Source organism: Sorghum bicolor, chromosome 8 (genome assembly GCF_000003195.3).
Source record: "Sorghum bicolor cultivar BTx623 chromosome 8, Sorghum_bicolor_NCBIv3, whole genome shotgun sequence".
Classification (NCBI taxonomy): Eukaryota; Viridiplantae; Streptophyta; class Magnoliopsida; order Poales; family Poaceae; genus Sorghum; species Sorghum bicolor.
The window spans coordinates 11,536,156-11,561,712 of NC_012877.2; the positions used below are offsets into that span (position 1 = coordinate 11,536,156).

Consider the following 25,557-nt stretch of genomic DNA (forward strand, 5'->3'; position numbering starts at 1 on the left):
GAAGGTTTGGTGGTTTGACCAAGTATAGCATCGGTCAGACAGAGGAATTTCAGACATGCATAGGAAGTCTAAGGTGTTGTTAAAGGCCGCGGCCAAAGAAGTGTTGATTTGGCCGTTGCTTTTGTCGGATTGCTGCCTTACCAGGTTGAAGTCCCCTAACAGGATCCAAGGTCCGGAAAACGAAGCAGGAAGCTCCTGCAGGTGTTGAAGGTAACCCAGGGAGAAGGAGTGATCTGACGGGCCATATGTATTGGAAATTGTGAAGTCCAGGTTACTCAAATTGCATGAGAAAACACAGGTCAGAGAGTAAGGTTTAGAGAACGACTGCTTTAACGCGAAGGCAGTCGGGTTCCAAGCAGTTAGGATACCCCCACGAGCTCCATCAGACGGGCTGAAGACAAACAGGAAGCCCTTCGGAAGGAAAGTAGCAGCCTTGAAAAAATCAATTGAGCATAGTTTGGTTTCTTGCAAGCACACAATAACAGGATTAGCATCACGAAACGCATTGCGAACGAGATTGCACTTGTCCGAGTCGCCTAAACCGCGTACATTCCAGGAAATAACATTAAACGAGCGGTGTCCAGACTGAAGGTTCGGGTTCATTTGAAGTACAGGAAACAATAGAAGTAAAGGAAACAACAGGGCGTCGAACGACATTAGCAAATAAGAAGAGCACAAAGCCTAAGATACAAGCAGTGGAACTCGCTGGTAGCGCAGGACCCTCCACACCACTGATCTGGTGTAGCTCGTCGGTGGAGAGTGCACATGTCCTGATCACCCATTAGTGGTGTTAACCACCGCCGGTGGAGGGGCATCATGGACAACCTCCATCTTCGCCGCAGCCAGCAGTTTGCGTAACTCAGCCGCGGACAGGGGCAGCTTGTTGCGGGACAGAATGTTCCTGTTGGAGACGAGCTTCTGCATATCCTTTGAGCAGTTGGTCAGCGAGTTCAGAAGCGCCTTACGCTGAACCACTTGCGTTGTCATGTCGACAAAGCCCCTTGGAGCTTTGGCGGCAAGGCGCAGACTCGCCCTGGTCGGGCGAACCGGCGATACCAGCTTAGCGCAACGACGACGGCGACAGTAGGTCCTAACCGGCTGCTGCTCAGGGGCAAGCGAGCCCTCCTCAGAGGGTTCGGAATCGTGTGCTTCTTCGAGCTGAAGGCCGGGGGTTGCACTTTCCTTTTGTTCGCTGCCCCGCGCGAGACAGGCAATATATAGCCGCCTTCGTGAGGATCGAAAGCGCGGTAGCTGTGGTAATGCCCATTAACAGAGTGTTGGCCGCAGCACTTCGCGGCAGGTTTTTTGGCTGGTTGAGCAGTGGGTTGAACAGCAGATTGCTTTGCAAGTTGAAGCCATTGCCTTGGTTAGGCTGCAGCGTCGGATACATTTGGCTGTAGTAGTTTGAGCTGGGGCGCAGCTGTTGGTTTCGGTTGAAAGGCCCCGAAGGCACCTAGCTTGGGCCGGCCGCAGGGGGCGCCGGGGGACCAAAGAAAGTGGAGAGCTGTCCACGGCTATTGAGCTGGTATTCACGCGGCCAAACGCGGATTGGAATGATTCGCAACCGCGCCGGCGCGGCCCACACCTACCTTGGAAGCGATTCTTAGCTGGACAGGAAGCTCAAGGCGGTCATTGAGCTCAAGCAAAAGGCGCAGGGGGCCGAAATTGTTCCCAGTGAGGCACTCAGGCTCAATTTCTGCGACATTAGCAAAGCCCCTAAAGCACTCCCTAATCCTTTCTTCATACCAATGTTCAATCGGGAAATCGAGCACCAGCACAAAGGCAAGCCAGGTGGGTACACAGTAAAAGCGGTTTGCGGTTTCATTGGGTTTTTGGAGGAAGATGGTAGCCCCTGCAGCGGCAATAGGGCTGAGAAGGTGGAGGGAGTCACGGTCCCCCTGGGACTCGAAACGCAGAAGCATTGCCCCATGCGAAGAGGGCAGCAGATCAACAGGCAGCAAGGGCGCAGTCTGCAAGAGTGCCGCCCTGATGGTTTGGCTGACCTCCTCCGGGTGAACGGCCGGCTCCATGAAGGCAAAGAGGACGCACGCAGCAAGCTCATCCCGTCTAGGTGAGACCCACGCGTCAGCATGGCGTGCTCGCCTGGACTGCCAGGAGGAGCTGTCGGAGCTGGAGTCATCATGGGCACCGCTGAGGTCCCCGCTATCGTACTCTTCTCCGGACGAGGTGGAAAAGCGGCTAGCAGAGCCAGCACCACGGTCCACCATCGTCGGCGGAGGAAGGTGGAGAAGAACCGGAGAGGAGGGCTGAGCCGGCGAGGGCACATGACACGCCACGCCATGCTGCTCGATGACGAACTTGTCAGAGAACTCAGAGCTGGAAGGCGACTTGGTAGCCGAGTCGAGCGGACGGCTACCGGAGGCCACCATGTGCTCCGGAGCGAAAGCCGCCACCGCGGCCTCCATGAGCATCGTATCCAGGTCGGAGTCCGACGCAATAGCGTCCTTTTCCACCTCTTCGGCGGTAGCAGGCGCAGTAACAGAGGCTGACGTCGACTGAGGAGGCGACGCCGAAGGGGTTGGCAGGACGGCTGCCTCGTTGTTGGCGCGACGGAGCGCACCCGCCGATGCCAGTCTGCGCACGGAGGGCGGCAACCGACGAGACGCGGCGCGGAGAAGTCGCTTGAAGGGCATCTTGCACTCCCACCCGTGGTGGCCTGAAGACCGGCAACGACGGCAGCGAACCGGGTCCCTGCAGTCCTTGACCCGGTGATCGGAGGCGAGGCAGCGAAAACACCCCTCAAGGGAGACCGGACGAGAGAGAGTTTTGGTTTGAACTAGCTGTTTGGCAGGCGGGGTTAAAGCCGCTTGAAGATAGGAAGCAGGGGAGGCTGCACCCTGCGTACGTCTATAACACTTTTTATCACAATAAATCAACAAACAGTATTTTATATTAACATAAGTTTAAGTGAACAGAGACATCATCACTCACGTAACATCTTTCGAAAGTTTAAAAAAAGTTATATTCACCAAATCAAGATTCCAAATTATATTTCGATGCACCATTCTATTTTTTTATAATAAAGTTCTTCAAAACAAGATAGCACTTAGGTATATTTTGACAAAATTTTATTAATAAATATTTTGTATATAAAGGCCAAACATTTTACTTTATTGAGCATATGTAATGTTCAAGGTTTGTAAAACAATGTTCTATCTTGACAAGAAAGATATTCTCCGTTCATACTACAATAAATATGTGGTTTGTGAACTAATCATAGATCAGCTGGTTAGGTTCTTTGTGGTGGAACTTGCCCACTGGGGTTCAAGTTCTCGACTTGACACGGGTGCTCGTATTTTCCTGATTTATTCTAGGATTTAATAGCGCTATACTTCATTGGTAGGTGACGTACCCGTCGACAGCGAGGCACCTGTGGTGACTTCGTCAATCTCGAAATTTGCCGGTCCAACTCGATTCTTCAGAGTTGCTCACAGAAATAGGGTGTGTGTATGCGTGTGTTCATAGAGGGCGAGTGTGTGCTCGTGTTTGTGAGCGCGTGTGTCTGTAAGTGGGTCTCATAAAAAGAATATGTTGGACATTTCATGTCATAATATATGGGATTTAAGTCATATTTTAAGATTTGTGATGTTTTTATATTATATGTCATAAGTATATGACATTGGTTTATTCTCATAAATTCTTAGACCATGCCACGTAGGCAGATGACGTGGCGCTGAATTGGCAGGTCAATAAATATCATAATAATATTCAAAAACGCCTGTTAAGACCTATATGGTTGACATGCTTTAATTGGACCGAGAATATTTTGGAGGCTTTTTGGGCCAAGCTTATTTCGGGGATTTTTTTTGGGGGAGCGGATCCATTTAACTGACATGAATTTAATATATGACCCATTATATTTAACCATACCATATTTAATTGGGTATAGCCCATTTGTGCAACCCACAAAATTTTTACTTGCTCAGCCCACACATATCTTGACTTGATCAGTCAACTCATTTCAACCCATATAAGAAAGATTACAGCCTAATCATCCAGCAACACATATACGCTCAGATTGATATAGTACGTGTTTACATTCAATACAAAATCAGCATTCACGAAACTACTGGAAATACATGCTCATATATGGAAATGCAAGGAGCTTTACATAATTACATTGCTCTGCCCTAAAGCATGAACAAAACCTGCTAGATGTTGATGTCAACGTATTTGATGGGAGATTGTACCGGTGCTTAGCACTAAAGATTAGACAAAAAATAATAAGCCAGCAGTCCTCTTCATCGGCTGCATACGTACGGCTGCTGGGAGTGAAATTAAAGAAAAATACTGCTCAAGGCCTGAAATCTCAAATTGAAATTAATCGTCAAGCATGTAGGCATGTCCTCCACAACATTCTCTCTAATTGAAATTAATCATCAAATTTAAATTAATCATTAGGAGAACTTTATTCTAGATCTAAAATAACAAATTATAGATCAATGTAATTTTTATTGTAATATCTATAAAAACCAGAAATAGAAATATAAATAAAAAAAGTATAAAATATATCGAAATAGATAAAAAGAAATAACATAACATAGTTAATGCAAAAGACAGACTACAGCGAAGTAGAGTAAAATAAAGAAGCAGAAAGGAAATACAAAATTAAAAACTATTGAATATAAATAAATAAATAACTTAAATACTCTCTCCATTCCAAATTGTAAGTCATTCCAAGAATCTTAGAGAGTCAAACTATCCTAAGTTTGACCAAATTTATATGATAAAATATTTATTATTATTATGATACCAACTAAGTATCGTTCGATTCTTCCTTAATTATATTTTCATAGTATACTCACTTTATGTTACAAATCTTAATATTTCTCTCTAAAATTTTAGTCAAACTTGAAAATGCTTTGACTCTCCAAGATTCTTGTAATGACTTATATTTTAGAATGGAGGGAGTAGTAAATAAATTCATAAAAACATTAACAACATAAGGTGAAACAAAAATAAAAAGGAAAATGTAACACCCAAATTTTGCATCTCTTAAAATAGATGAAATTATTTTATTTATGCAATTTTGGTGGCATTCAAATTTAGTAAAATAATATTTTTTTAGAATTTCAAAATCAACTACAATGCTAGATACATGTTTTTACATACATGCTGCTACATATCTAGTTTCATTACGAGTTGTTTTGATCAAAACCTAAAAGGAACTCAAAATCCTTTGAAAATGAATTCGGAAAAACCTCTTCGGAAAAAGAAAAAGAATTTTTTCCTATTCCCTCCCTCCTATTTTGGCCCACTGGCCCAGGCCGGCCTGTTGCACCTTCTCCTCTCCCGTAGGCCGCAAGGATGCGTGTGCGCTCCACTAGGCTGGCCTAGCTCGCCCCGCTCTGCCCAACTGCGCAGCACCAAACCTCTCTCTCTCTCTCTCTCTCTCTCTCTCTCTCTCTCTCTCTCTCTCTCTCTTCCACTGGCTGATAGGTCGGTCGCACCTATCGACGTCGTCTTCTACTTCCCGCCAAATTTGGAGGACCTTGACCTTTTTTCGCACCATCATCGTTTCTCAGCTTCTCGGGTAGGGTTGAGCCTCACCTGAGCGCCCCCCCTCATCTCTCAACCCTAGTGCCACCTCTTGAGCTCGCAGCATCGCTAACCCTAGCCAAGCCGCCATTGCTCGCTGTGCACCAACTCGGGTCATCCTCATCCCTATTTCTTCCCCATGGTGAGCTCGCGACATCCTCCTCTTTCTCCTTGTGCTCTTAGTGCCTTGGATCGCGACGGCTAGAGCCATATTCACGCACACCGGGGAGCCTCTTTCGTCGCTGTTCATGGTGAGCATCGAGCGGAGCTCTCCCTAGCCACACAAAGGGCTACATCTCTCTTTAAACATACCACTAATATCTATTTCTAAGATCAAGATACATCTTAGTACTACCCGGGTATCGAATAAGCTATGTCATGAGCTTCCCTCAAGATAGACTCTCTAATAGATTTCACTTCTGGCACACAAATTCTTTTACCAAACCACACTATTCCGTAGTCACCCATATGGAATCCTAGTGCTTTGTCAATCACTATACGTTTAACAATGTCCTTGATTTTCTCATCTTCAAGCTGTCCTTTACGGATCTCTTGTTCTAAACTAGGTTCCACCTCTAACTCCATAGTATTAGCGACAATACCCAAATTCAGGTGTTCAAACTCATCACACAACTGAATGGTCAAGATGGTGGACTAGAGGGGGTGAATAGTCTTTTCTAAAACTTAACGTACCGACTAACCGAAATAAATGTGAAATTAGAACTATCAGTCTAGCCAAGACTATACCCCTCTAACTAAGTTCTCTAGCACCTTGTAAGAGATCCTAAACAAGTAAACAAGGTGCCACCTTAGGAAGAGCTCACCTAACCAATTCTAGGAGCAAGGTCACACAAACCTATACCAGTACTTTACACACCAGGGGAGCTCCTACATAATTAGTAAGCAAAAGCACAAAGCTCCTAAGCTCACTGCCAATGCTTAATAACAAGGCAACCAATGCTAAATTAGAGAGCACAAATTACTTAGCTACACAAACTAAGCAATGTGACTAACAACAAACCAAATTAGTTAGGCAACGAGAGTTACTTCTAGCTACACAAGCAAGAAGGTAACTAACAAGCTACACAAGCTAAACTAGTAACAAGAGCAACTACATAAGCACTATATAGAGAATGTAAATATAAGCTTGTGTATGGAAAATACAAACCACTGAGAAGAGTAGACAACGTTGACACAATGATTTTTTTACCAAGGTTCACTTGGTTGCCACCAAGCTAAGTCCTTATTGAGACAAGCTCTAAGGTTGCCGCCAGTATTGTTGCTAGTGGTGACCCACAAGTCACACTCTCACACATTGAGTGCTTATCACCAGCTCTAGCACTTGACCTAGCCGGACCACTTATTGCCCTTCGTGTCTTGCTCTACTAGAGTTGCTCTTTGCGATCCCCGCAGGGTGAGCACTGTACCCCTAACAAATCCTCCTCTTGAGCACTGCACAATCTTCTTGCATGCTTCAATAGAGTCAAAAGCCACCAAGCCGTCTAGGAGGTTGCAACCACCAAAAGTAACAAGCACCACCGGCTTGCACATGATCGCTTAGTGCCACTCGATGCAATTTCTCAATGCAATCGCACTAGAATCACTCACTCGCTATTGATTTGCACACTTGCAAGCATAAGTGAGTTAGAGGCTTTCCTATCCCTCCCCAAGCATGGACACTATGTCCTAAGGGTACCAAGCATCAGACAAGGACGACCACCACTTCTATTTATAGCCCCAAGGGCTAAACTAGCGGTTGCCCCATCACTAGACAAAAATCAGGGGTGTCAGACATGCCTCCCCAGCGTCTGATGCTCATAGAGAAGCCATGTGTCACTAGCCATTTGAACTTAACCATTGCCACCAATGACTAACTCGCACACACGCCTGACACAATCACACCGGACGCTCTGACAAACCACATTGGATGCTGAGCCTCAGCGTTGGACGCTACTTAGAGAGGTTCAAAACCTCTCGGAGACATGTTGAACGTGTTCAATGAAGTGTCATCGGATGCAGCCAGCGTCTAACGTGCACACCACTTGAAACCCTCGCTCATGTCCCTGCTGATGTCACTCTGCACTGGACGCTCAACACTGCTCAGCCAACGTCCAACACAAAACCCTCAGATGCATTGACACATTGCACTATTCTGCGCTAGTTAGCCATCATGCACCGGATGCTAGGCTAGTGTCTGATGCCTCCACAGTCAGCGTCCGGTGAGTATTTCTCAGTGGAGAACACTCCCGTGACTTCTCCCAAACTTTCATCCAGTGCAATAGAAAATAAGCACTCCATTTGCACAAAAGTGTTTAATCCCACCGAGCAAGCTTGGTGGAAGGGAGAGAGGATCCCAAACTCCTCTCTACCCCACAAACTCCACCTCCTTTGTAAATGTGCTAACACCACCATGTGTACACCACTGTGTGCATGTGTGTTAGCATTTTCACAAACATCTTTGCAAAGGAGTTAGCCTCTCAAACATACCATGCCACTTGATCCTAACACATACGCAAATAAGTTTTCCCCTCTTGATAGTACTTTCATCTATCCTAAATCTAGTCATCAACTTCTCTACACACCTATGACGAGTGAAATAGAAATGCCCTAGGTTATACCTCTGCCTTGTGCATTCCATTCCATCTCCTCCAATGTGTGATGCAACACATGTACCAACCAATCACCAAATGATATGATCCACTTTATATCAACACGTGACTGTATTGGTTCATCGATCTTGACCTCACTTTCTCTTCACTGTTGCCTTAGTCCATCAACGCCAAGTCTTGCTCAAGCTTCACCACCACACGTGGTCCCTCGCTTCAAAGGCTTCGACTTGCCTTTCGCACTTGAAACCAATCCGTTGAGCCAAGCCTCATCTTGATCTTCTCCACCTTGGTCACATGACTCCATGTCATGTCTCATATGCAATGAGCTCCTTCATCACATATTCACATGTGGACTAATCTCCTATGTATCTCACATAAACACATATTAGTCCACCTAAGGTTGTCACACAATTACAAAACCAAACAAGGACCTTTCAGTAACTCTCTAGGTAGTTGAGTTGCATAGTCCTTGTTAACATAACTCTTCCTACTCAGAGCATCTGCTACTATGTTAGCTTTACCCAGATGATATTGTACCTCCATGTCATAATTCTTAATTAGCTCTAGCCATCTATGCTGCCTCAAATTCAGATCAAACTAAGTGAATATATACTTTAAATTCTTATGATCTTTGTAAATCTCACACTTGTGACCAATGAGGTAATGCCTCCATATCTTGAAAGCATATACCACAACTGCTAACTCTAAATCATGGGTTGGATAATTTAACTCATGTTTCCTTAATTTTTTGGATGCATAGGCCACAACTCTACCTTCTTGCATGAGGAAACAACCTAGAACTTATTGTAAGGCATCACAATTAATAGAGAAACTTTTAGGGATGTTAGGTAAGATGAGCACTGGGGCAAAAGTCTGTATCTTCTTCAACTCTTCAAAACTAGCCTGACGCTATTTAGACCACATGAATTTAGCATTCTTCTCTAACAAGGTTGTCATGGGTTTCGCTAACTTGGAGAACCCCTCAATGAATCTCCTATAGTACCCAGCCGTACCAAGAAAACTCCAAATCTCACTCACATCCTAAGGTGGTTTCCAACACAACACATCTTGAACTTTTTTAGGATCCACTGCTACTTCTCTGTTAGAGATGATGTGGCCAAGGAAAGATACTTCTTTTAGCCAGAACTCACACTTACTAAGCTTAGCATAGAGTTGATGTTCTCTAAGCTTTTGCAAGACAAGCCTAAAATGTTCCTCATGTTCTTTTTCATTCTTAGAGAAGACTAATATATCATTAATGAACACAACTACAAACTTATGAATATACTCCATGAATACTTTGTTCATCAGATACAAGAAGCAAGTGCATTGGTTAGATCGAAAGACATGACTGTGAATTTATATAGTCCATATTGGGTCACAAAATCAGTTTTAGGGATGTCAGAATGTCTTATTCTCAACTGATGATATATAGGTCGATCTTGGAAAACACACAAGTGCCTTTCAATTGATCAAATAGTTCATTGATTCTAGGAAGTGGATACTTTTTCTTAATTGTTACCTCATTAAGTGATCTATGCACATTCTCTGGGTTCCATCTTTCTTCTCTACAAACAACACTGGTGCTCCCCAAGGTGAAGAACTAGGTTGGACATAACCCTTATCTAGCAGTTCTCTTATTTGTTCCTTAAGTTCTGCTAATTTGTTTACTCACATTCTATATGGTCTCTTCGACATAGGTGCAGTTCCATGTAAAAGTTCAATTATAAACTCAATATCTTGTTTAGGTGGCATACTTGGCAACTCATCAAGGAAGACATTAGGATACTCATTTACTATCGGCATATCTTGATTGACCACCATACAAAATTGCTCAACTGACATAAAGACCCTTATCCAAAATTGCTCCCCTAATGGGGTCATCAGGCTTACAGATTTATTCTCACACTGGTTAATTGCTTTCTGAGGTCTCAACCAATCCATCCCAAGTATCACATCAATCCTAGTTGATGGAAGTACTACAAGACTTGCTTCAAATTCTACCCCTCCTCATTTTTAAGTTGACTTTAGAATAGACTAAGTTTGCTTTCATTTCTCCTCTAGGTGAATTAACTATCATAGGGTGTCTCATTGTTTCCATTAACATGCTATCCTTCTTCACAAACTGAGTGCTTATAAATGAATGTGATGCACCAGAATTGAATAGTACTAAAGAAAGATTTCAGTCCACTAGGAACATACCCATCATCATGTCTGGAGCCTCCTGGGTGGTTTCAGCTGCCACAAGGTTAACCTTGCCACAGACATAATTCTGTTGCCCATGATTACCTTGGTTCTGCTGAGGAGGCTAGTTCTAAACTCGGGCACCTTGAGCTTTCTTTGAGCAATTGTAAGAGTAGTGTCCCATCTCACTACATGTGAAACACTAGTTTCCTGGTGCCTTGGGAGCATTGGGAGCACCATTCTTCACTGGAACATTGTTGGTCTACTGTTGGTGCTGTACTGGTGCTTTGTATTGCTGCTGCTGTTGTGCATCTGTGGTTGCTTGTTGCAGTTGATTAGGCTTGACTGGGCCTGACAGTGCTGTTGTGGGTAAGATTGCTGAGAAGTGAGAACATGAGTTTTGCTCTCAAACAGCTGCCCCTAGAATTTCCGTTTCTTGTCTTCCATCTGACAATTCTTGTTCTCAATGATCAAGGCCCTGTCCACTAACTGCTGGAAATTAGCAAATGTGTGGGACAACAGTTGGTACTGGAGACCATCATTCAGTCCTTCCATGAATAGCTCTGATCCTGCCTTTTTTCATCATTTTCTACTTCAGTAGGCACATACCATGACAACTGTATGAACTTGTCATGATATTCAACAACAGACATGCCTCCTTATTTGAGAGCAAGGAATTCCTTCTTTTTCAGCTTCATCAACCTAGCAGGAACATGGTGAGAGCGAAAAGTATTGTGAAATTCTTGCCAACCTATGGGGTTAGCTTTAGTACGGCCAAAACGGAAAGACTCCCACCAGTCAAGAGCAGCCCCCTGCAGTTGCCCAGCTGCATACAAAACTTTCTCTCTGTCATCACATTGTACAATCTCAAGTTACCTCTCAATTGCATGAAGCCAGTCATAAGCTTGGAGAGGGTAAGTGGAATGCTTGAAAACAAGTGGGTGTGCATTTCCATTTCCATTCCCATTGTTTTGCATGTTCTGAGCCATCTGCTGCAGTAGTTGAGTTTGCATCATCATCAGCTGCTCCATGGTTAGAGGTGGTGGCAGCGGTGGCGAGTTCTCGTCCCCTTGGTTACTCCTCCTGGTGTTCACCATCTGTACCAGATAATTCATGTAAGTTTCATATGTCTAGGATATATAATATTTCGGAGAGGACCACATGCTGAAAGATAGATGATACAAGACCAAAGACAAGAGACATATATAGAGTATACAAGAAAGACAAGCAATCTGAATTTTTCTGGCGAGATGGTCAAACAGCAGTGCAGTAAAATGAACATATTTTGCTCTCTGTTTATCATCTGAATGCGAAATTTACATTTATGGAAAGCTTATGAAATTCTCTTTAACTTTTATTTAGGACACATGACGTTTGTTCAGGAAAAAACAGATAACAAGCAGTACTGCTCCAGAATTCTGACAGCATAGAAACACCGACTTGCAACAGCTATAACTCACAAACCATCACAGGTATTGAGGTGATTACAGAGCCAAATGAAAGATACAGAAGTATACTTTATTCCATAAAATTTCATGACCATTGGACATTCCGAACTTGAGATATAAACTGATAATGATAGACTGTTGTAAAAAAAACTGATAATGATAGACTGCTAAGAAAAAGCACAGAACAGCAGGATATAAAGAAACCCAACTATTTATTCATAGTATCCTTAAACCTTAGCCTTAAACTAAATGATTGCGGACCTGCCCACAACCATCAGAATCATGTAAAAAATCCAAATCAAACATTATCCACTATTACAAGCATTCAACCACTTAAATGACAAACTGTTCAAACATTTGGAAAAAGAAAACTGCTAAGCACACTCTCGCATATCTATGCGTGTTTATTACATTTGGGAAAACCTCCTAAAGGGTCAAGGTTGGTGCTGGTGTTAGGATCTCCATGGTTTCTTGGGGCTGACTCGGCAAGGACATTTGGCACCTCCCCAATAGTACCAGCTTGCTGTTGCTTCAGCATAGCATTCTGAACTGCAAGCTCCAGGTACACCTTCCTCATGGCATCTAGCTCATCTAAAACCTGATCCAAGTCGGTGTTGGTTTGGGCCAAGCACACCAAAGTAGGCCTAAACCTGAACTTTTCCTCCAAAAGTGGTGTGGCGATGTTGTAGGTGGTCTGGCCGCTCTAACAATGAGGAAGATAGTGATCTTCTTTCCATGCGATGTCACCGAAGTGACGTCACAATTGACCACCAACGTCAGCCAAACAGCATCTCGTATAGCAGCTGCACACGTACACTGGGCTGTAATACCATATAGGATGTGGCACACCCGACTCCCTACGTGGATGTACACCTCCGTCACCCAGAAGCCAATGTAGTCGGGTGGGTCCAATGCTCCATCTGGTACTACACAATACACTGGTGTGGTAGCAGCGTATCAGGGAAAGAAGCTTCAGATGGTAGTAGGCATCTCCATGCAAATCAAAGTGGATCTCTATTGTCCACTCCTTAGCTAGTAGCACGGCGTGATAGTCATTGCCGTCACCTCCACCATTTTCACTGTCACCACCATCATCATCACCACCACCATCACCATCTTCACCCTCAGAGTCAAAACTATCAGAATCATCTCCATCATCTGGGTCACTAGCTCCATCTTGCCCATCCTACTCCATGGGTTACCTCGTCAGGCTCCTCAAACATGACATTTGTTACCAATCCAAGATTTTCATTGAATGTAAAACAAGTGTAAGCGCACCATGCTAGCAAGTATCACAAAAGGGATCTATGAGGCTCAATGGCTTAACACAGTTTGACTGCGATGAGCAATTTTAGTTGGTCAAGTTTTATTACAGCTGAAACAATAATTGAATGAATCATCCCAAGTTATAATAATAACTAATCAATATTAAGTCATTCCCAAACCAATCATAGTAACCACTAATCATGAAGGATCTAGGCCACTCATATCCTTGAGCCCGGCTTTTATAATTGGTTTTAAGATTCTTTAGAAATTGTACAACTTTACCCACCGAGCCATGATTCCCAAATGCCGGGGTTTGCAAGCCCACACCGCCTTTACCAAGTGCGGCAGGGTTTCACTACATAACCTTTGACTACACACTCGAACAAGTTAGTAGCCGCTATGGTTTTAGGCTGACCAAGCAGATATAGATGTTCTCCTCCGAGAGTGGCACACTAGTGACATGCAGCCCTGTACACACCGTGGCAGGACAAGAGCTATACCTGGCTTGGCACCCCCTCTTGCGCCTTTCAGTAACCACTAACAAGCTAAAGACGTACTAGTTATATGATTAAGGTTAAAGCCATGTGACACTCGGGGTTGTACGAAACCTCCTAGGTGACCGCTTCAGAATAATGTCCTTATGGAGAGGCACTAGAGCATACAAACCTAATACTCTAGCCCCCTATCAGTTGTTAAAAAGCACAATTTTAATATATTGCATATACCATTAGTCATGTTTATCATTTACTTTGGTTTTACGCTACAACATCTATACAAAAATGCCCCAAATCATAGCTAACAAGGATATGTGGTACAATAGTAAGCTAGGTAAAGTCCTTAAAGGTGATTCAATTTAGACACATGCAACATGTATGAATTATAGAGTTTATAGGTATAAGAGGACTTTGTTACACTTGTCTTCCTCAAAGCTTTCGTCTTGGTACTGCTCAACAACCTTGCACTGATCACCTTCTAAGCGTCATCCAAATTACCATTCAAGCATTCATACTGATCATCACATACATACATATAGAGTTATATTTGAACAGTACACCAAACAGTAAAAATAGTGACTCAAAAGCTTATAAATCTATTCTATTTATGGCTACGAACACATGAGCGAAAGAATCACCCTAATCAAAGTTAAAACACAAAGTTATGCATAAAACAAGTTGAGTGGCAAATATGTGAATAAACTGAACTCGAATTTGAATTTAAATGAATTTAATATGATTTTCTAACACAATTTGGACCGTGCATCCTATTATTAAAAAACACAGGGGCTATAACACATAAAAATAGGACTGAAAATAAATAGATATAAACTAAGTTAGACTATGGGTTGATATCTAAAAAGTGCTAGAGCTAAAGTGCAAAATGTGCATGGCTTACCACGGTTGGCCGTGTCAACACTGATATCAACACCACATGGTGCTCCGTGGTTGGTGTGGTGGACCACTGGTGGCATGGGTATGGTGCACTGTGTCACGGTCCACGTGGTGGACAGATTACATAACCCTAAAGGGGGTATCTAATCTAAGCCGCCCATCCAAAAACTACCGGCATAAGGAGAAAGGGGGAAATTTCTCTAGGACGCACAATAACAACGGTGGTGGCGCCGTTGACGCTGGTGAGCCAAGCGCAACGACATACACTAGTATAGCATTTCTGGGCATGCCAATTGCAATTGAGGCCACCAAGATAACAAGCGTGAGTATGCGAACATGATAGGGCACAAAAATGAAGGCACGAATCATGTTGTGATGATGGCCCCACGGCGACGCCATGGCCGGCGTGGTTCGGAGCTCGCTGATATGGTGTTCTGGTGCATGAAACGAGAAGGCAAAGGCACATGAACGATGAGAGGTTATACTGCAAACTTGATGCGGGTGTTCTTGATGTCTAGAAGGGCTCTAAGGCAGCCATAATTGAGTGGAGGCCACTGCAAAGGGTAAAAGTCACCGGTGAGCTCGGTAATGTGAAATTCGATCAAAAAGAAAAGGAAACCTACGGTCATGGAGAAGCTTCGCAAAGCTCCAAGGCACAACCACAGCGACAGATGGGCTCCGGAGTAGGCGAATTGAGGGTAGGGCAGTGCATGCTAGAACCTGAGATCGGAAGGGGCAGGCAAGGCCCTGGCGAGGGGTTTTATAGGTGGCGAGAGACGGTAGAAGCGGGGATGCGGGCAAGTGATTCCTGCTGGCATGAAGGCAGGGCTTGAAGGCACTGGATTGATAGCCTCCACTCGGCGGAGTGAAAACAACAATGAATGTGGGTCCGTGTCACCAGACAGAGAAGGGAGGCAGAGCGAGTAGGCAGTTCACGGTCCACTTAGGCTGAGCAGGTCGGCACCATTGGGCCTGCGCGAACGCAATGAAGGAGAGGGGTGGGATTGAGCGGGCCGTTGAGCAGGCCACAACAACGGCCGCGAGCTGGGGGGGGCATGGTGAAGCCAAATTAGGCCTGCATGCACATGGAAGGAGAGGGAAGGGGAAGGGTGCCGGACTGGGCCGTCAATAGCCCAAGGCTAGGAACAGGCATGGGAGTGGGTGGAGAGCTGCTGGGCTAGCTCTGGTGCCGGGCTGGAACGGAGAAAGAAGAAAGTTTTTAAAAGAAAATTCTTTTCTATTTTTCAAAGCACAATACTTGGTTAAATTTAAATGAGTTTGCATTTAACCTCAAAAAACCTAGCCCTACACTCAACCAAAAACAATATGCTTGGACTTGAATGCAAAAAACATGTTTCTAAACCTTATTGTTAATTTTAATTAACAAAAAAATATTATTTGACCTAGGTTACAATGCACAAAAATTACTTAAAGCCTCAAAATTAATTACTAAATTGAAAAAAATAGGGTGTTACATTCTCTTACCACATAATATACCGTAAAATTATTTGGATGTCTTTTATTTTAGGATTAAGGGAGTAATTTGTATTTTTTTTCTTAATTAGTCGAGAATCTGGATGTTATATAGATAAAAGTACTACTGATACTCTAATTTGCTCTTGACCTTTTTTTATGCAACAATTTTATTTTTACTCTCAGTGGCTCGACTCGTCCGTGTACGTACCGTTTTGCACCCCTCCAGCGACTCTAATAAGTCAACGTTCTCTGCCGCTCCAGGCTCCACTATGAACACGTATTGGCATCCACTTGTGCCGTGTGCATGATTTGAAAAAAAAAAAAGTGGAAGATGACATTACCTTTTACAAATCCTCGTAAATCTTGAAGCTGAACAGGTCACTGCGGCCCAATAATTGATGTGCAGTTCAACAGAAAGGTTTATATATGTTTTGCACAGTTGACTTCATTGTTTCTTTGTGGCCTCATTTCCTATATAAAGTTGCACTTAGCAGAAACCATGCTCTGCACCCATCCTAGAAGATCTCCCTTAATTTGTTTACTGCCGGCCATGGCTTATCTCCACATCCTCATAGTACTACTACTCATCTCCCTTCAAGTCCCTGGAAATTCTGCAACCACGACGAGGGACACCATCTCAGCTGGCCAAGCAGCACTATCCATTCACGACAAGCTCGTCTCCCAGAATGGAAGGTACGCCCTTGGGTTTTTTGAGGCCGGTAGCTCCCAAAACACAACCAACTGGTACCTTGGCATATGGTTCAACAGTATCCCAAAATTTACTGTAGGATGGGTAGCAAACAGGAATGACCCAATGAAGAACCATACCTCGTTGGAGCTCAAAATCTCCCACGATGGCAACCTTGTTGTCACAAACCGGCCCACTGACTCCATTGTCTGGTCTACTCAGGCCACCATGAAAAGAAACAACACCATTGCTGTTCTCTTGAACAGCTCAAATCTTGTCTTAAGAGATGCCTCAAACTCATCTGATATTTTGTGGCAAAGCTTTGACCACCCGACAGATACCTTATTCCAATGGGCTAAGCTTGGTTGGGACAATGTCACTGGTCTCAATCGCCGCCTCGTCTCTAAGAAAAACTCAATTAGCCCGGCTACTGGGTTTTACTATGAGGAGCTAGACCCTAGTGGTGTTAACCAAATTGTCCTTGCATCACTCAAGTCCTCCAAACCTTATTGGTCCAGTGGTGTGTGGAATGGAAAAAGATTTAACTCGTCGCCAGAGGTCTCAAGGAACGTTGGTTACCTGTCATTTGTAGAGACTACCCATGAGAAGTATCATACATTCCATGTGTCAGATGAAATGAATATTTATTATAACTTGGGTGTCTCGGGTCAGACAAACGTATTCATTTGGCCTGAAGGTTCACAAGATTGGGTGCTTGCCCATGCCGAACCTAGATCTCAATGTGATGTGTACGCAGCCTGTGGACCTTACACAATTTGTGATGATGATGCTCTGCCTCATTGCACTTGTTTGAAGGGGTTCAGTGTAACATCCATTGAAGATTGGGAGCTAGATGATCACAGCAATGGATGCTCGAGGAACACTGCATTAGATTGCAATTTTTCAAATGAAAGTTCAATAAGATCCATGGATAAATTCTTATCTATTCCATGTGTTAGTTTAGCGCAAAGTGAGCGCAAAACAGAGGATGCTAAAAGCAGTGGTGAATGTGCTCAAGTCTGCTTGGCCAATTGCTCTTGCACTGCATATTCCTTCAGTAACAATACATGCTTTATTTGGCATGAAGAATTGCTAAACGTAAGGCAAATACAATGTGGTGCCACAGCAGATTCAAATGGAGAAACTCTCAACCTTCGTCTTGCGGCTAAAGATATGCAAAGTTTAGAGAAAAACAAGAGAGTATTTACTATTGGAGTTGCCGTTGGTAGTAGTGCTGCTGCTTTATGTTTGTTTGCATTCATCATGCTGATAATGATTTGGAGAAACAAAAGGAAGAGCTCTTGCCGAATCTCACAAACAGCCCAAGGTTGCAATGGAATCATTACATTTCGATACATTGATTTACAATGTGCAACTAAAAAATTCTCAGAAAAGTTAGGGCAAGGTGGTTTTGGTTCTGTATTCAAGGGGTTCTTGAGTGACTCGACAGCGATAGCAGTGAAGAGGCTTGATTATGCTCATCATGGAGAGAAGCAATTCAGAGCTGAAGTGAAATCAATTGGAATAATCCAACACATTAATTTAGTCAGATTAGTTGGTTTTTGCTGCGAGGGTGCTAAAAGGTTGCTTGTTTATGAACACATGCTGAATGGCTCTCTTGATATTCATCTTTTCCGGAGCCAAGTGACATTATTGAAGTGGAGCACTAGGTATCAAATAGCACTGGGAGTTGCCAGAGGATTGACCTACTTGCATGAGGGGTGCTGTGACTGCATCATACATTGTGATATTAAACCAGAAAATATTCTCCTTTCTGATTCATTTATCCCAAAAATTGCAGATTTTGGGATGGCCAAGTTCTTGGGGAGGGATTTTAGCCGAGTCTTAACTACATTCAGGGGAACTATAGGATACGTTGCGCCTGAATGGATCGCTGGAGTGGCTATTACACCAAAAGTTGATGTGTATGCCTATGGCATGGTTCTATTGGAAATCATATCTGGACAAAGGAATACATCTGTTTCATGTTCCTGCAGTAGTAGCAATCATGACATTTATTATCCTGTACATGTTGCACGGACGATTGTTGAGGGAGATGTAATGAGCTTGCTGGACCACAGATTAAATGGTGAAGCCAATTCGAAGCAGGTCGAAATAGCTTGCAAGCTTGCATGTTGGTGTATTCAAGATGATGAGTCTAATAGACCAACAATGGCCAAGGTGGTTCAGACCCTTGAGGGTTTACTTGAAATTAACATACCCCCAATGCCAAGATTACTTCAAGCTATTTCTGGAAGTTCTAGTTTTACTTGCTTCTAATCCTTATTTTCCCAAATGTATCATTTCGAATATCGATGGATATGTTTCTTTACTTTGCTTGTATGTTTCCTTTCATATAAACCATATTATGTATATCCATGTTCCATGGTTGTAGGGTTCATATGTACGCCACACATAGTTGATGTTATTTAGTTTTGGGCAAAAAAGTTGATGTCAATTGAATTTTCTTTCGACATTTGGTATTCTCTCCACTGAATTTGCTTTGTATTATGATAGTTTCTACACTGTACATGCTTTGAGTACAACATTTGAGTACATAGAGGCATTCATTTATGTTGATACTTGCTTCAGTATCCTTGATTCTTTGAGGTAGCACTACTAGAAAATAGACCTTTGGATTTTGGCTTTAGTCCCGGTTGTCTTGAGGCCGGGATCCAATGGCTAGGGCAGAGAGGGGTCTTTTAGTCCTAGTTGGCTCCAACTAGGACTAAAGGACTTTTTAGTCCAAATGAAACTAAAGTGTCTTCCACAGTATAGTTCAAGGAAAGCACCCCATCCAAAATCATATGTGGTGAAGGTGGAGTGGACAGCTACGAGCAAGGAGGAAATGAATGAGGTCTTGGACTCAAGTCCCAAGACTCATAGGACAGGAGTGGGAGGTTGTGCCAATTATTTTAGCCCATAGACCCTTTAGTCTCGATTGCCTAAACCAGCCAGGACTAATTAAGGGCATGACATTCCCTTTAGTCCCCTAGATTCGTAGAAACCGGGACTAAAGGCCATTACTCCACTAGTGTAGGTTTGTGAGGAGCTCATTTAATAGTACTAATTGTATTCCTCGACATCCATCACAACATCAGCTACTATAATTATTTGATCTATGGAGACAACTACATGTTTTTATTCCTTAAGAACCTTCTCACTTTAGGGGTACATTACATAGAGAACTTATGCTATAGGTGAACCGGGTACCAAGGGTAGTAATCTTTGTAACATACTTTGCTAAGGTTGACATATGTGAGCTGTTAGTTGCCCTCCTCCACACGTTGTTGGTGTTTGACCCACTGAAGACATGTATATTCAAATCCATATATAGTCTTGTTCGTAGATATCATCTATGAAGGCATAGTATGTGATCTTTTTTCCCTTGTGCCAATGACCTCAATCCAAATGCCATAGTTTGTGTTACTAGAAAAGGTGTACCCATTAATTAATGTTATATGCTTACCATGATTTGACATGGCTTGGTGGCCCAATGTGATGAGGATCAGGCCCGATTTTCCGAGAGGTAACTGGTAAGTTCGATTTGTGGAGATCTCGACGTTGGCGATCCGGCTTTCAGACACGATTCGAATCCTGCAACCGTTACACCACTGCTCCATTGGTTATCAACAAAGCACAACTTGATTGACCTCGCCAAGAAGGCTATTCCTGCAAGCGAATCGAAGAACACAAGCACGAAAGTATAAACACGTAATCTGAAATGGAAATATGAGTTGACGCGATTATCAAAGAGGGTTCAAGAATTCGGTTCCAAAGAACTAATCGACACAGTGGAGGAGATCAAAAACGGGGGCCCTGGATCACTGTAAAAGGATTTGTCACCACAGTTACAATGAACGATTTAGTTTCTCGACGGAAAACTAAACTCTAATCAAAACCCCAAGTCTAAACAGCAGCGGCTGTGTGGAATATAAAAGAGAGGTGTCCTAGGGTTAGAGGCGACCAGAGAGAGGCGCCCACAACTTGGGCTTAAGGCCCGACTCGATACATGGCCAAGTTGGCCTAAAATAGGTGACGCAGTACCTTGTCGTGGTCATACAGATTAATCCATGGATGATCTGGAGCTGGAACCAGATCCAAAATGATGGTGTCGTCGTCCCCTTTCCAATGAGTCCAAGATCACCCTGTTTCGATATCGTATGAAGAAGTTATGATCAAAACACTGATGATGTGTCTGCTGAATCCGAGAGTGACGTGGTAGCTGAGTTGGAGATGAATTACAACTTGTGAAAGACGATGGTGTCAACGTGTCAAGCGTGGCAATGTTCATCACAATGCCAACATTTTGATTGTTCTCTCATCTTTTGTTTCTCCATTTGGTAGGTTAAGCCCATGTGGTGAATTAATGATTGTGGTCTCTCATGGCCCAATTCTCTAAGTAGTATAAAACCAGATCTTCACCTTATAGATAAGTTGCATACAAAATACTATACCCTCCCATGACTAGTCACAACTTGACAGTAGATATGAGTAAGTACTCCACAAATGCTTATTAGAAGTAAAAGAATTGATTGGTTTCTCATCCAACATCAAGAAACTAGTCTCAATGAAGGACTTCCTGATAATAGGCTACCATCTTCATGATTGCCATGTGAAACCAATGATATTTCTAGTTATAACAATCAGGGCTATAAAAGTCAATATAGTAAAATTGCTCATCGCATTGTTTTGCTACTTCTTCGCCAAGATTTCACATAAGGTGATTGATAATTATGGACTAGGACCTCTATGGGAATTCATTCTATAAAATCTGACCCAGCTTGAGATCTGTTTCCCTTCATCGTGTTTTTACATAACACACACCTCATTGTTCACATGCTTCATCAGATATGGGCATTGGACCCTTATTAATTACATGAAATGTGGATGCACGAGAGGTCCATATCCATTCTAAACTCATGCTTACCTTGAATGATTCATAATAAAGTGCTACAATATATACTGAATAAGCTTTGTTGTCAACATTTACATAAAGGATATGGAAGGAATTGGTTTATCTAGTAGATGTCAAGCTATTAACTTGTTGCTTTAGTTCTTTGTGTAAGTTGTGTTGTGTCCTTTGTATGAGCATGAAAGACCAAACTACGAACCTATGATGTATTGTGGTTCATTTGATAGCTACTATATATTATCCTAGTGAACTCTTTGTATGTGAGATTGACAGATTTGTGTGTTATTTAACTATGAATTTATTGTTTCATATCACTATGATTTTATCACTCGACGAGTACCTGATACCCTATGGATACCCACTAGGGTGTGGGTGCACATACCTAGAGGGTGGATATCACTATGATTTACTTGCATGTGGTAATCATAGTGATATCCATACAAGAGAGAGCTTGAGTACCAATTACCAATTATCATAGGGTACCAATTACCACATGCAAGTAAATGATTTACCCACACCTAACCTCACACACTACCATACCTAGAGGAGACTGGCCAAGTCGAGCTTGAGTTCATTGGATACGATATCCCACTGGATGGAAAATCGAACAATGATGACCTTACCATCAATATACCTTGGTGAGATCATTGAAGGGTGGTAATTGGTACCTTGGATGGTGGGTGCATGGTTAGGGAGAGCTTGAGGGTGTGCTCGAGGCCTTTGGAGATACTTCGTAGGGGGATCAAACTTGCTGGTTATTGGATGGCCAGAGCTAGCGATCATTGATACCCATGTTGCATGTGTAAGCGGCACAAGCAAGTGGTTGCTTGGCACTTGGCATGTAGGGGAGAGTTGCTTTGTTCTAAGGTGAATCTAAGTGTTATTTTCTTATCACACTACTGTAGTCACAGTTTTCACATACGGATAAAAACAATTTTCAGAGGCAGGCAGCGAGCCCACCTCTGCTTCAACGCTGATGTAAAGCACTGAAAGCCCTAGTTTGGTTTTGGATAATTGATGAAACCCTAGTACTAACTTCTATACTAAGTGTGTGTAGACTTAATGAGGTTGGTACATGCCAAGTGATGATCATGATGATAATGGTTATGACCACAAGGTGATCAAGTGCTCAACTTGAAAAAGAAGAAAGAGAAAAACAAAACCCTATGGAGTTCAAGGCAAAAGTATTGTTTAGGGTTTTAGTTTTGGTGATCAAGACACCATAGAGGGTCTGATGACATTTAGGATAGATAGCCATACTATAAAGAGGGGAATTCTTTGGCTAAGCGGTTATCAAGTGCCACTAGGTGTCATTGTTCTTGTGCATGCATTTAGAACCTAGTGAGCTAACCTAACGCCTTTGAAGAAAATGATTGTGAAAAAGCTAACACACGTGCACTTGTTGGTACACACTTGGTGGTGTTAGCACGCTTTGAGAAGGAGGTGGAGGTTGAAGGGTAGAGACGGGTAGGGTTCCTCTGCGGGATTCGACGCTTTTTGAGAAAATGAAATGTATATTTTCTATTGCGCTGGTGGGAAATTTCGAGAAGTCGCGGGAGTGTTTCTCGACCGGACGCTGGCCCAGAGGCACCGGACGTTGTGTCTGTGCGTCCAGTGTGCAGGCAGTGCCTAGCTCAGCTAGGGTTAGGCACCGAGCGCCAGGCACCGAACGCAGGTTAGACCATGTTGGAGCGTCTGGTGTTTTGAGTCCGGTGTTCTGCGCTTTTGCAATGCTCTCTTGGTATGAGACGGCGAGCACCGGACAATCCGGTGCTTAGCGTCCGGTGACCCCGCGAGTTTGCAGACCTCCCTGAGTTTAAGTCCGGTGAGTACCGGACGCGTCCGGTGGCAACTTCACCGCGTCTGGTGCTCTGCAGGTGACCGTTAGAGATCGACGCGCGAAAGTGGAAAGGGCAACACGTGGCTGTTTCTGGAGCACTGGACGCAGGAGTTGAGCGTCCGGTGCCTCCTGCTTGAGCGTCCGGTGACCCCGTATTTTGCCCAGTGAAAGAGCCAACGGCTCTATTTTGTTTGAGGGGCTTATAAATACGTGTTGGCCGGCTTAGGGCTTACTCTCTTGGTATTCTAGCATACTTGACATACTTGTGAGCCTAAGCAAACACCTCCCACTCATCTCCTTCATAGATTATTCATCTTTGTGAGATTGGGAGTGATTCTATGTGCATTTGCTTGAGTGATTACATCTAGTGGCACTTGGGGATCGATTTGGCTACGGTGTTCTTGTTACTCTTGGTGGTTGCCGCCACCTAGACGGCTTGGAGCAGCGGAGGAGCATTGGCACAAGTTGGTGATTGTTCGTGGCCATCTCCCGGTGATTGTGAGGGGTCTTGTACCTTCCTCGGCGGAGAGCCGAAAGGTAACTCTAGTGCATTGCTCGTGTCATTGAGTTACCTCACTTGTGGGTAGGTTCTTGCGGTGTTCTAGTGAGGACGAGGTTCGTGCTACACCTCTTAGCCGCCGAGCCACCAAGTGTTGGTCGACACAACGGGGACGTAGCGTGCCGGCAAGCACGTAAACTAGCACATTTGCATCGAAATTATTCCTGGCAACGTTTCCTGGCTGCCGCTCCTAGTCTCCCAACTCACATCGCATCGCACCGCTCCGCATCGCACCAACTCCCGACCCTAGCGTCCTGGCTTCGGCGACCGGTGGGCAGTGACGACTGGCCAGCCCGATGCTCCGGCAGCCGGCGATTTCCACAGTTTTGCTGCTTGAGGCAAGGTGAGCACATACACTAGCATATTTGCATCGAAATTATTAGAGAAAATGGCACTATGACACTATGTTCAGATCTACGTTGCTTAAGCCTTGTTTAGTTCTCTACACGAATTTTGTTTTAGCGATGTTTTCGTTTGTATTTAATAATTATTGTCTAATCATAGACTAACTAGACTTAAAAGATTCATCTCATAAATTATAGATAAATTATGCAATTAGTTATTTTTTATCTATATTTAATACTTCATGCATGTGCTGCAAAATTCGATATGATAAAAATATTAAAATGTTTTTAGTTTTTGGGTGGAACTAAACAAAGCCTTGTTACTATTGCACATTTGCATCAAAAAATTTTATATATACTCGGAATACCCAGCCATAAAATCCTGGCTCCGCCACCGGTCCCAACTCAATTGAAGCAAGTTTATTTGTCCAAATATTTTGAGCTCGTTTATGTTATAGTGGTTACTGCTTACACCACCGTACCATGCATGGAAAGAGAGTCGTGTGTACCAAAAACCTAACTAAGCCATAATTATTATCTAATACAAAATTTTGAAAAGAATATAGGATTGGCACATTTTTACCGCCACCACCACCACTAGCTGCTCGTGATCAGCAGGGAAAGAAAAGACTAGACTAGACATGACCGTCTCAAAGTCAAGCTCACTTGTGTCAGAGTTTTTAATTGGAATGCTTGCCTGTCAGAGTTGGCATGGTCATTAGTCACAAAATAAAAGCAAGAGCTAGTAGTAAAAGCCAGTCATACGGCACAGATACACCGCACCAGGCGCTGATGATGCAGTAGGTCAAACATGCATGTGTCGAAGGCTAAAAGAAATTACACAAGAATAGAAAAGCCCCTGTTAGAGTCAAGGTCGTCTAATAATAATAACTTTGGTTAGTATCATGAGAGCCAGTAGAACTGTAGAAATTAAAAGTGACATGTGCTGGTGAAAGCTGAAAGAAGAAACACTCTTAGTCAAGGTCGTCTAAATAAAAGTAGAGGCAGTAGACCAGTACGGCAGAAACGCGTATCGGTATGTCGGAGATGTGATGAAGGCTGAAAAAAAGACAAAAATAGAAAAATCTGACTTAGAGTAAAAAAAATCATCTGTACAGTGTTCAGTGTTGTTTTTCTTTTGCTGCCGGTCACGTCAGAGTGTATTTTTGGTCGCCTGTCAGTGTTATTTTTCCCCCTGAATGCCAGTCAGAGTTGATAAAGGTCATGATCGTGGATGGTAATGACCAAGGCATGCACTGAAGTATCAGGAGAGTAGTTCCA

General features: G+C 43.4%; 1 protein-coding gene across 1 annotated transcript; it reads left to right on the top strand.

Moving 5' to 3' along the window:
• On the top strand, positions 11,004–18,898 carry LOC8058146 (G-type lectin S-receptor-like serine/threonine-protein kinase At2g19130). The gene is made up of 2 exons (XM_002441964.2): positions 11,004–11,028; positions 16,509–18,898. Exons 1-2 carry the CDS (start codon positions 11,004–11,006, stop codon positions 18,896–18,898), a joined length of 2,415 nt encoding a protein of 804 aa, XP_002442009.2.